Source organism: Amblyomma maculatum, chromosome 5 (genome assembly GCF_055883805.1).
Source record: "Amblyomma maculatum isolate TAMU_Amacu chromosome 5, ASM5588380v1, whole genome shotgun sequence".
NCBI classification, from domain to species: domain Eukaryota; kingdom Metazoa; phylum Arthropoda; class Arachnida; order Ixodida; family Ixodidae; genus Amblyomma; species Amblyomma maculatum.
In genome coordinates, this window is record NC_139348.1 from 80815266 (window position 1) to 80828803 (window position 13538).

Below are 13538 nucleotides of genomic sequence, written 5' to 3' on the forward strand. Positions count from 1 at the left end.
CAATATTATAATTGATTGAGAGAATGTGCATTGGTATATTATAACGAATATACCAGTGCACATTCTCTCAATCAATTGGTATATTCGTTATAATTTTTGTAGACTGTTCTCAAAATAACACCTTTGACCTCATAGAAAACTGCCATACTATACATCTTTTTATGAAAATTATAATGGTTTGTTCGGTGTTAACGTTTGGAGAGTAGTTTTCCATCAACTGAGTATGTCATTTAACCTCGTTAAATATCCTGTACTTCTATTCTACTCTTCTATTAAATTGTTCCAGGCTTGAGGATTTCTGTGCAATATTTGTAGTTTGTTCACACCGCACGGTAGGGATATCAAGCTTTTATTCTTTTTGTACCTAAAGTAATATTTTCCTTTAGTTAGTATCATATGCTGATAAAACAAATCCCCATTATTTATAAGCAGTTTTAAACCACGTATCGAACATAGAATATCAGCTTCCTTTTCTTTTCATTGCTTTGGTACTCTTCACAGTGTTTCAAATTCCCCTTCCTCGAGCTCTGTTAGCAGGGACAGTGCAAGATTTAAATTTATTAAGCTAAGACGAAATTGCTTTTTGCTAAACTCCTGACGTCTACCATTTCACTTTTGTGAAAAAATGCTTTTGATGGATAGAGAGATTGGTAAATTTGCAATCATTTTCAATCACCTTTCTTTCAAGGGCGCAAGGCGCTTCTTTTGGAATTTGATTCCTTGAGCTACTACGACATATACACAAAGCCATTTATTTTTGAGTATTAACTGACCGCACAAAATTCGCTGGATTATCTGCAACTAATAACATTGTGCGTCAGTATATGTGGAGCTTCTGATGCATGCTTGTCGAAAGGGATGTCCGAGTTCATAAAGATATCGGTAGTATATGTACATCTCATCAGAAATTTTATTCTAGCTGACCTTGTCTGCCACGGTGATTCAGACGTTACAGCACTAGAGCGTTGATCTATAGGAAGCAGGGACAGTTGCGACCGAGGCGGTGGTTTGTGATGAAAGGCTTTGAAGGGGTAATTTTGTTCTTTTGAGGTTGTTATTGGCCCGGGACGTTGAATTGAACCCAGTACCCGATAATGTGCTGGACGAAATGAAGGCGCCACCTGCCGGTCAATCGCAACTACGCAGTAAAATGTAGGGGCTCATAAACAAGGTGACATCTATGGAAGAATTTGCGAACTCAGCAACAGATTGGCTGACCTTTAAATGCACCGTCAAGGCTTGTTAACCCTACGCAACCACGTTGAAGCCTTAAGTACCGTCTCAAGTCACATAACAAGCCAGGTCTCTGAAATCTAAGCTCGAATGCATGATACCGAGAATCGTCAACGCCAGAACAATATCATGTTTTACAATCTTTCACAACGTTTTACAATCTTTTTGACAATAACCTATCAGAAACTTATGCTAAGTCACAAGGAACAGTCCTCTGCCACTGCAGTACAACCTTCGAATAAACAATTGACCGCAAATACATTAAGCGTGCTGACCATATTTGTTGCCATTTAGACGCGTTCTCTAGTCCAAAATTGTGAAGTTTGCCTTCCTAAAAGCCAAACATTTATTCCTTTCTAAAGGCTCAAGGGTAACGATTACAGTGTGAGGGAGGCCATTTCGAGCACGGTCCGCACAGCCTACAAAAGGCTTGTTGCATTCGCTCGAAGAACATCTAACGCATTTTCGCTGCTATACAAAGTATTGTAGATTTGAAACGTTTGATGAATCAGCACAGGCGTTGAAAGAAATATCATAGCAGTCAGCATGTCATAAAGCAGAAAACATCATTACAGTATTCCTTGCGACAAAATTTGTTTCCTTATTTTCATTTACCTTTACAAAAAAACAACAGTTACCTCCAAAAGAGCAATCAAATTTATAATCTTATCTCATCCGCAAGCAGCATACTCATGCTTACTGTAACATGGCTATTAAGAGATAACCAATTATGAATTATTGACCGACCTACATATTGTTCATATCTTTTGGAAGGATAACAACGATCACGAAGGGGAGGTTTTCTAAATCTTACTGACCAATAGCTACCTCTTTTTTCAGATCATGGATATATGTTGGTTATCGGCTATTCAAAACCTACACAAGATTTGCGTCTGCTATCGATCCCCCCCAAAAACACGCATTCGCATATTACCTTAGTGATTACCTAAAGCAGCAAAAAATAAATACCCTAACGAGCGCATTCTTCTCTTTGGCAATTTAAATAACAAAGCTATATATCAGATAATTGCTACACCGACTGGGAGCGCAGAAACAAATGACTTTATTGATATTTGTTTAACATTTAGCCTCCCAAAATATTAACAAAACCTGCAGGCAGCACACGTGAATGTTTTAACATTTTGAACCTGAACCGATCTAATTAAACCGTGTCTATCTTCTCGTACCAATCTCTGCGAAAATAACGACCATAAAGTTTTGCATCCTAATTTCACCTTTACCCTGGCGCCACGCCAATCTTACTAGAAAATTCTGCGCTTGTACGAAAAAGGTAATAACAAAACTACTGATAACCACCTGCATGTTTTTCCAATTTTTTACAAGAGGTTTCATTATCGATCTGTTGACTGTTATTCTTTATTCTTTAAATTGCAAAACTGCATGAATATCTAAGTCCTTAGAAAGCTTTAAAAAAATACACACGCCTATTCCGCGCCGAAATGTTCACAGAAAACGCATACGTGTAGAACAAATACTATGCGAATGATGACGCGTATCTGCGGTGCATTCGAAATGCCAAACGCCCAATTTTGGAACACCTCTGTTAAGTCCATAATTCTTCTATCCACGAAAGTTGTGGCAAGTGATAAACCCTCGACAGACACGCATTATACCTCTTACCAATGCCCTTTTTCGAGGGTGACAACATATTTTGACCAGTATCCTCATCCGTTCTTGCTAAAGAACCAAACACGTCCATATCCGTCGCATTTTTGGTATGATATCACAAATGCCGTCAACCACATTATCTGCACTTGGAATCGCCTATGTTAGCACAGGTGCTCCGCTTCGTCATGCAGAGAGCATCTGCCTTTTGCCCTGCCATCCAAGACCAGCTGTGTCTTAAATAAGGCTACGAATGAAACAAAAATAAATAAATTAAACACCATAGGTCCTTGTCCTGAGCGGCTACTGACGAAATGACCTCCAGGCTCTGAAAAATACTCGGCAGGCCTCCACATTGTGCACATCTCTATTTTGCGCCTGATCACTTCACGAAGATAACACACCTCCCGATTTCCGATTGCAAAATGGGGAAGGTCACTCCACTATTCAAATCGAAACAAAAAATATCCGCTTCACTACCGTTCCTTTGGTGGCGAAAAGCAAGGCGCCCGTGTGCTGTGCGATGTCAGTGCACGTTAAAGAACCCCAGGTGGTCGAAATTTCCGGAGTCCTCCACTACGGCGTCTCTCATAGCCTGAGTCGCTTTGGGACGTTAAACCCCCCAAGCCAACCAACCAACTACCGTTTCATCTCCTTAACTAGCGTAGCATGCAAAATATAGAACAGCTCACGTATTCTCAAAAAAATGAATTTTTTTCACTGTAACCTTCTTTTTTTTTATCCTTCTCAGCACGGATTTCATAAGGAAAGGTCCCACGAAATGGAATAAGACTTTTTATTTATGATGATATGAATCGCGAATGTAAAACTGACTGACTTGATATTTTTAAGCTGCTTTAAAGTTTATGAGAAATTACCTCCCAAACGCTTCCCAAAAAAACTTCCCCAGGTAAATCTGCATTATAATGTACTAGTCTGAATACAGGAATATTTGGCACAATGCTCGGAGTTCGTTTATGGGAATAGTCAATCTTCTCACTTCTTTTCGGTAACATCAGGTGTTGACCAAGAGCCCGTGTGTGGTATGCTGCAGTTATATATATATATATATATATATATATATATATATATATATATATATATATATATATATATATATATATATATATATATATATAACATTTTCCCGCTCGTTTTTTCTAACATCCGCATGCGTTAGACGATGGCATAGTCTAACGTACTTTCATACCATATCTGATCAGCTGGCTTTTCAAAACAATCTAATGGGTCGTGGAACTCAATTTCAATAAGTACAAGCAGGTGTAATTTTGCCGCAAATGTAGCCCCCCCCCCCCTGTTTTCAATAATGCGATCTCGGGCGCTGCAGTAGAATTAACTAGTTTATATAAATATATTTGCTTAACCTTAGGAAAAGGTTTAAAACTGAATGTGCATGTCCTTGGCTCGTCCTTGGCAAATCCTTGGCACGAAAAAAATCAGAATATGCATCCACAATCTAGAGTCGTAACCTAATGCTTTGGTACTTCTCTTGAATCTTAGCAGAATCGAGCCACTACATTCATTACTGTGTGTTATTGACATAAAAGCTAGCGTGTCACCTTTATATAATATATCTGGTGCAACCAACCAACCAAACCTCATTTGTCACCCACCTCCCCCCACATGTTGCATGTCCAGACACTCATACTACAAAGTTTGCTGCATCATTACTTGCTCGCTCAGCCATAGACTGGAGTAGCCTTCCATAGGACAACACTGCCCCATAGCCCCTGGAAATTATATTTTTAAATGTATACCTGCCACATTTGATCAATTGTATATTTTAGAGCGCAGCTCTTTTGCCCCCGTTCCTGGGTTTCGCACCGCCGTCGATGTCGGCGTTGTCCCTCGTAACCAGCTCCACTTTCACTCCCACCTTCCTTCCTTGCCTTACGGAGCAATTCAGGTGTTCACTGAAGCAAGTTGACAGATACTGCGATTTTTCCTTCTTGTGAACCAAATATTCGAGGCACGCTTCAGAGCTCGAGTGGAAGAAGGAACCGCACATGGTACGCATTGCAAAAATAATAATTCATGAATGCGAGCGCCCACATCGAACTGCAGGGTAAAATGTGCAATAACCGAGAATTCACACACTCACAGATAAAATCATGGCCCACGCGCTGCCTCCCGCAAACTCCTGATAACGTAATATCCCTCTTCCTTTCTCCGAACGCAAAGCTCCCTTCATGACAGTTGAGAACTACTAGTGGAGTGGTTCTTGAAGGCATATGTGTGAAAAATAAAATATTCGTCTGTAATTATACATATTAGCCTTGCTCGAAATCTTTGCTGAATCTATCGACAAGGTGAAAAAGCTGATGAGCTGCGCTAAAATCTCGCATTAGTAAGTAACGTAATCGTCGGAAATTTTTTTATATATGATTGTTTAGACATGTGCCCACACGTTATGTAATACTTCCGAATGGGGGTCTTTAAGCGGAAGGGATGCAACTGAATTATATCGTGTTTTTTTGTGACGTTAATGCAAGATCAAGAAATCTAGGCGGCCATAATATTCAGAGACCTTCAGTAGTCGTTGATAGTTTGAGATGTTCTGGGATGTTAAACCCCCCAAAATAATGAAGCGTGGCAAACCGGAAGTGTGCTTATGCCCCACTGTCGCGGCCATATTTTGCTCTCATTACATATAATATTAAAGCCAATTAGTTTATTATGTTTTCGTAATTATGGCTAGTAAACAGCAGTTTTAATTTGGGTATTACCATACTTTAGGGAGAGAACGACGTCACACTTAATTCTTGTTTCCTCGAAATGGTTTTTGCACAACGTCTTGCTCGCACAATGTGTTGCTAATAAAATTTTGAAATGTAAGCTGCCATGGACTTGAGTTATCCTGTCTGATGTACCTGAACAATTATTCTCTCTCTAAGGTGTTATTGACAACACGAAGAATGATGAAACTTATCCAAGTGTTGCACAAAACGTCGGAGTTCTGTACGAATCCTGTCTAGGTAAGAAGCCTATATCAGCGTCAGTATTGAAACTATGACGTATTACTTTGAAATTCTTACCTTACGCGCCTTAAAATGCTAAGATCGCTTGGCCCTAAAAGAAAAATTTACATCTTGAAGGCAGCGGTAAATTTTACAGCGCAAAAAAGGATAAAAGTGGCGAAAAATATAAAATACTGCACCTTTCACAAGCAACATGTATAACGTGAAGCATCACTGCGTCAATATAAACCGAATGCAATATTCTATTACGTAATATCACTTACAAGTCTTTTGTTTTGTGCGTTTGCTTTCCTAGAGTTCCCACATCAGACGAACAAAGCCGACGGATGGTCTCATATCCTTGAAAGTGCTGGACTGCCAAACTGGCCGCTTTTTCCCGATGATATCGATATAGGTTGCGATATAGAAAAGGAAGATTTGGGAGAAATCCTTGTGCATGTTGGATTGCTTCCATACTTCTACTTCAGTCTCAAAGACAAATTAGATCAAGTAAGTGAACAGAGCAACGGAATGCAAACAACTTCATTGAAAGCGCGGAAAGAATACGTTTCCTCATCAGAAAGTACTGCGTAATATTAGAAAATATTTTAGAATTTCACTTTATTAGGCTCTTCAAGATTAACTGTTGTAGTGGAAGTGCTGTGAGAATATGTACTGGCGCTTACAAATGTTTTTGTCTGCCGAAATGCACACAAAGACAAGGAGGAAACGGAGTGATGTGACGGCTTCTCTGCAGTTCAGGGGCAGTGTTCAAAGGCAGTTCTCAAGAATTTTGATGCTAAGAACCTCTGAAAGTGTTCTTTTCGCCATTGATTTTAACGAACTATGGTCATTCTTCCCCTTCATTCAACCCGCTTTCCACTTGCACCCGATTCCGTGACATGCACTGCTAAAGGTATGTTTTTGCGATTTCCAATTTCCCAAATATTTTATTTTGCCTTGTTTCAAGGTGGCATTCGGAATTTTAGGCATGAATACCGACTTTTTACCGATAAAGCATAATTGAAATTCGCTCACAGAATAGGTCAAAAGAACCAGAAACAAACCCTAAACTTCTATTTCCCGCGGAAAGAACAATGCTAACCAATCCTAACAATAGGAGATGAAGGTGCGTATGACGGGGCTAATGCAATGAAGAAGTGACGATGCGATAAATGAAATTCATGGTCCATTTATTCGTTCTAAGGTGAATTCATTTGAGCCCTTAGAGATTTCCCACACTTACTTGAGCTTTACAAAGGGATTCCACTCAACAAGGCATTTTAACGCGCACAAAGGGAGTATTTTAATTAAAGAAAGGGTGATCATCTCACTCCCCGGGAAGCTTCATGTGGCCTGCAAATTATCAATCGGGTGAGACCAATGAAATTGTGACCAGGGAAGAATCATAAAAGCTAAATAATTACTGCTTTATTGCTCATTGCACGTATGCTCTCATCTATAACAGTATATACTTACTGTCGCCATCGATCCATATTTCAGGTTATAGAGGGTAATGAACTTAGGGACAGTGGTGATAGCCGCAAAGTTGTTATTGAACTTGCCGTGAGAGCAAAGAAGCCAGATATAAGTAATGAAGACCTGACAGAATTGAGCAATGAGATTGCAGACTTTGATGAGGCGCTCTCGTGGGTGAGTAACTGCATTTATTTTATTCACATATTTTTTATTTTGCGCTTTTGGGAGGATGGGAAACTGTGTAAACTCAAATTTTGACAATATTCAAGGATTGGGTTAAACAAACTGGCGCCAAAGCAAACTGAGCGCCTACCATCTTACACCTACTCGTGCACACTTAAATATCCAAACTTTTGAAATATCAGGGACACTAATTATAAAGCCTCACTTTTTCAACCTTACGGTTTATCTTGCATGACCTCATAACAGAAGGTCTTTGTTGGGTTTCGATAACCAATGAAGGTTCGATTGCCTTCTCACTATCTCAAAGGTGCTCTCGAGTTCGCATCTTCTGCAACTCGGTCATGTAGTCTCGTTATGTCATACACACTGCCGATGAACTCATTCCTGGCCAAGCGAGATGCGAATTGTCGCTTTCGCTAGGCGTGCTCGTGATTCCTCGCTCACAACACTCGCGAACATGGTGTCGTGAACACAATCGGTATTGTCAAAAGATCATTCAGACAGCTGCATCAAGGTTTTATGCCGAGTGGCATTTTTATCTCTGACCTAAATGTTAGCCCCGCCGCGGTTGTGGAGTCTTAAAGGCGCTTGACTATTGTACCCAAGGTTGCGGGATCGAATCCCGGTCGCGGTGGATGCTGTGCGGTGAAGGCAAAAAGCAAGGCTGTGCGATATCAGTGCGCATTAACTACCACCAGAGAGGCTTTAACAGCTGCGTCTCTCACAACCCGAGTTGCTTTAGGAGTTTAAAGTGTACAAAAAGAAATCTGATAACGTTAGAGCACGGCCAGTGTTAGTGACTGTATCCGGCTAAGAATACAAGGATGTGCATATTATAGAACTTGCTGAATAGGTGTTGTTGCAATGAAAAGATGACGATGAATCATTTTTTATGCCAAACTATTTTTAATACGAGGTATTTTCTGAGCGTCCCAAGTTTCGCATGTAATCATATGCACCAATTTATTGGTTGGTTGGTTGGTTTGCGGGGTTTAACGTCCCAAAGCAATTCAGGCTATGAGAGACGCCGTATTGGAAGACTCCGGAAATTTCGACCACCTGTGGTTCTTTAACGTGCACTGACATCGCACAGCACACGGGCGCCTTGCTTCTCGCCTCCATCGAAAAGCTGCCGCCGAGGCCGGGATTCGATCCCGCGTCTTTGGGAACAGTAGTCGAGCGCCGTAACCACTGCGCCACCCCGAGTCCAGCTTTGAAGTATATGTGAAGCAAGGAAGGTTACTTCCAAGAGTTTGTCAGCCTATTTGTGAAATTACATGTAATAGAAGAAATTACAATTTAAATCAGTGGAAAAAAACTATAATTAGCACTTTGTCTATCTTAGGTCGGGGCCTTCTTTCTGCCGTCAAGGTGTGGTTTCCAATTAGAATTATGCTTTCCTATCCTAAAGAATGTACATTTGAGGCTGTAATTCTTGATAAACGCGCAGCGAAAGTGGCAGTATGATGTTGCTGGTAGCGATAATTTCCACCTTATTGTGACTGTCTATTTTAGCACTGCTGGGTTATGTAGAAGTAATGACGCGGGGTACTTGTTATTATATTGACTTGCAGCTGCGAAGGAACTACGAAACTCGACGGTGGTGAAAACAGAGTATGCTCGTCAGCCGTAGAACTAAGAATGCCCTTTGCGCTCGTCAATGCTCAAGTTCGTTGAAGAAACATCGATATAAAGCCGGCAATAGTGTGCAGGAAAAACCTGGAATAGTCCGGCAACAGACGCGAGTAGCTGAAGTCATTGGAGATACATATTAGCGCATCGTGCACGAAAACGAAAATGACAAAGTTTGATCTCAGGGAAAATAAGCGTAAATAAATAAATAAAAACGACGGACTTTAGAGACTGAAGTAGTGAAATGTGAAAGCCTGAGTGCCGCATTCTAATACACAACTGGTACTATAATATTAATTATATAGCTGTTTAGTTTATACTAATCAGCAATTAAGTAGGTATACAGTTCATTACGTGAGCAAATAATTAACATTTGATAAGTTAATTAATGCATACATAATTATTCAATAATCCGTGATTGATATATAATTAATTAATTAGTAACTAATCATTGATTGACATATGGCCATATAAATCATGCATTCGCGCATACTATGCTGGTGCTCTGTGATTGGTCGAGACCTCCATGACGTCATCCCGCCTCGGCCGATCAGAACGCGCAAAAGCGGGACGCATTTTGTCCACGATAGCATGAGCGATTGAAGGCTTCCGCCTTAAAGATAAAAAAAGATCGTTCTGTACAGCTGGAGAAACCTGATGAGGCCGCATGCCAGAGGCTGCCAGCAGGAACAAATAAATATTACAAGAGCTGATGTTATAGTAGGGACAATTTGCTTGGCGGAATTTAAAGAAACAATGATTTTCTGTTTTCTTGAAACATAATGCTTTCATATTTCCGTACCAAATGTCCATGTATATCTGATACAGTTATATTTAGCTGCTATCCTGTGAAGCGATATGAGGAATTACGCTTCAGAGAGCTAGTGCTAATGAGCAGTAACCACTTTGCCGCTAAAATGTTGGCCTCGAAAAAAATTCCAATGCCTTCCACACAGAAACTATATATTCCCAGCTGACAATGAAATGCAATTGAGGTGTTATACCTAGCTACCAAAAAAGGCTGGCCGCTCTTAAACTTTTACTACTAGCAAAAAACAAAAACAAAAAAAGGGCTCGACTGTTTTTGAGATGCCGTGAAAACGACGTCTATACAAAATTGCTTCATATCCTCTTTATATGATGCGCTAGGTCGTGAACGTGAGACCACCACATATTTTTTTTCTTTCTATGTTCAGTGGAAGTGCTGGAAACAGGTTATCTTTTCATGCTTCCTTAGCTTGGTAAGCAAGCTTTCAAAAACAGGATAGACAACATCATTCAGGCGTTAGGCCTGAAGTCCAAAATTCGATTCTACAAGGTGAATACAATACTTGGACAGCGCGAATCCAAAGTACAAGAACACAATGCCACGCTTCACGACTTTAAACTATGAGTAATTATAGGGTAGAGGTGCTTTATTTGTGCGTGGCCTGTCATGTTGAAACAGTCTTAGATCGAAAACGTGAAGCAAGGAATTTCGTAACCGTTCAAAGTTAAAATTATTGAAACTGGTGACTCCAAAAAACTCCCAAGCACTGATTCAGCAACAAAATCAATGTTATCATTATTAACTTGTAAAAACACTCGCAAATAACCAACAAATTTAAAATCATGACCCACACATTCATTGCTCAGATTCTAGCTTACTCATGGTCAAAGTTTTCTAGAAACGTTCAAACAAAGCAGCAGCTACTCAAAAGTCTATAGAAATTGCTCGGTTTTGGAAAAAGCATTTCTCTTCAAAGCTAATTAAATTAGAAATATGGTAAACATTAATAATTCTGAAAATGCTTCAATCTGAGACCGCACTCGTTTTGAAAGGCAACACTACCGAAGAGGCTAATGCTCTCCCAACCAGCAACAAGAAGTAATCATGATGCGCCGAATAGAAAAGTTCCCCAATATGCCCCGATAAGTCACTGTCCGCTCCACGCAGCTCTTCGCGCGACAAAATCTCCTTAGCATGTGCTGACGTCAAGTGCCAAATTCTTTTAAGTGTTGAATAAATGTCAGTCGGAGTCTAGCGTGCTGTCCCGTTGACGCTTTACTGCCGCTTTCCTTTTTCATACGATATTTTTCACTTCCAATGTCAGTTGTAAGCTGGCGTTGGTTCTGTATCCTCTCTTGTCCTCGTCTATTTCGCCTTAGCCTCCCTATAAATCAGAACAATGCATTGACAATGCCGTATAGATATTGGGGATGGTTTGTGTCGCCAGGGAAAATGAAACAAAATTAAACAATGCTTGTAAATTATTGCAACTGTCCAAACTGATAAGTACAGCAATTTATTTTGTTTTCATTTTTCAAATCGTATTTGAAACCAAGCAGTTTACATATTTATTGCGGGAACATTATGCGCCGCCTGAAACATTGTGCTTTGGGCGATCGCTGGTTGTATATTACAAATCATATGTTCGGCACATATAACTGCTGCCGTAATAAGGCCGTGTTGGGATAATTTGTTTTCATATCTAAAGGGCGCGTTTAGTGTTCGAAATAACCAGGATTGCAGCAAACATTTTTGTTTGAAGTAATTTAGCCGCAAAATATTTTGTTGCTGCTCACAGGAGCCTAAATGCTGCGAAAAGAATATTTCAAACTACGACAAATTATTTATGTGAGATAAGAAAAGGGATGTGTAGCTGATGTGAATTTTTGTAGTGAAAACAAGCCATTTCAGTAGTTATAATGCTGTAGTTGTTTTAGACCTCAGAAAACTCAAAACAGTAATATACCTTCCATATTATACCTGGGCCAGGAGAAATACCAAAACACAGTAGCTTTCTAAAATCGTTCTTTTTTTTTCTTTTTGAACCTGAGTATACATAATACGATTTTACAAACCATAAGCTCGAAATTTTGTTGAATGCATGGTAATGTAAGCTTTAAAGGTAGCAGATCACTTTATTTGTTCCACAGTGCTGCTGTACGCACTCCGAATTGCTAGCTTACGGCTCAGGGGAGGCTGCAGCCGAAAGCCGGTGGATTACCTGATAGCCTGTGTCGCATTGGCAGCTTAATTACGATAATAGTTAGAACGTTTTTGTCACCAACAAATATCTGTAAAATTATCTCTGTCCATAGCAAGTAATAAATATCATTGTAGAACGGAATGTCTTAGTAATGTAACCTGTATGAGTGTGGAATGCTCCGTAGATAGACGCTGCAATGCAAATTATGGTGTGCACTCTGTGAAGCCATTTTATAACCTAGCAAAACAATTTGCTGTGTTTCAGAATATAGGACTTCTCGCCATCATTGATGCTAGCAGGCCCATGTTTGTAAATCTAATTAATGATTATGATTTAGAGCAAAATATGTTTTGCATCGTTTTGCCGACACCAGATAAACGACAATTTAAGATATCTTCATAGAAAGCTATGCTTTCTGGAAAAAGCTGCTTAGCATTGTTTTGTGTTCTTGCCAGAATAATATTTCTGCCAGAATGTTTATTTTTTATTTCAAATTTTCAAATTACATGGAGACCTCGATATTAGAGACCCAAATTTGCAAATCATATGGAGACCCAAAAAACTCCTTAGCTTGATGGTCGTAGGCTTCGGAAACTCTGTCACAGCTCTAAGTTTGACGGGATCTGGACGTATACCCTCCATGGACACAACGTGGCCTAAAATGGTAAACTCACGAGCAGCGATAAGACACTTCTTCAAGTTGAGCTGTAGACTGGCGTTCGCAAAACATGTCAAGACCTGTTTCAGGCAAGAGAGGTGGGTCGCAAAGTCAGGCGAGAACACCACAATGCCGTCAAGGTACCAGAGGCATGTCTTCCACTTCAGGCCACGCAGTATAGTATCCATCATACGCAGTGCAGGGGCACTGCAGAGACCGAAAGACATGACGGTAAATTCAAAGAGGCCATCGGGGGTGACAAATGCAGTTTTAGGACGATGTTCTACAGCCACGGGTACCTGCCAGATCCCGGATCGTAAATCGATGAAGAAAAAAGTTCAGCGCCTTGTAAACAGTCCAATGCATCATCTATACGCGGTAGAGAGTAGAAGTTTTTCCGCGTGATTTTATTTAGGCGACGGTAGTCTGCCAGACCCCGGATCGTAAATCGAGGAAGAAAAAAGTTCAGCGCCTTGTAAACAGTGCAATGCATCATCTATACGCGGTAGAGGGCAGACGCCTTTCCGCGTGGTTTTATTTAGGCGACGGTAGTCAACACAGAAGCGAATAGAACCGTCCTTCTTCCTCACCAGGACAACAGGGGAAGACCACGGACTGTTTGAAGGCTTAATCACGCTATTCTGAAGCATAGTGTGAACTTGGGCTTCAATAACTAGGCGCTCGGTGGCAGAGACAAGATAGGGACGCTGACGCAGAGGAGCATGGGAATCGTTGTCAATGTGGCGGGCGACAGTTGATGTGCGGCTCAAAGCAGGC

At 40.4% G+C, this 13538-nt stretch overlaps 1 protein-coding gene across 5 annotated transcripts in view; it reads left to right on the plus strand.

The window, feature by feature from the left end:
• Nucleotides 1-13538, plus strand: part of LOC146188585 (membrane metallo-endopeptidase-like 1) — a 158133-nt gene that overhangs the window by 31552 nt on the left and 113043 nt on the right. For all 5 annotated transcript variants that reach the window (XR_014707559.1, XR_014707560.1, XR_014707558.1 and 2 more), the window contains 3 exons: nt 5775-5855; nt 6154-6347; nt 7341-7490. Coding sequence is in view for 1 of the 5 variants with exons in the window: in XM_084603858.1 (XP_084459984.1) it covers nt 5775-5855; nt 6154-6347; nt 7341-7490 (425 nt within the window). In the remaining 4 variants the exon portion in view is untranslated. The remainder of the gene's footprint in view (nt 1-5774; nt 5856-6153; nt 6348-7340; nt 7491-13538) is intronic.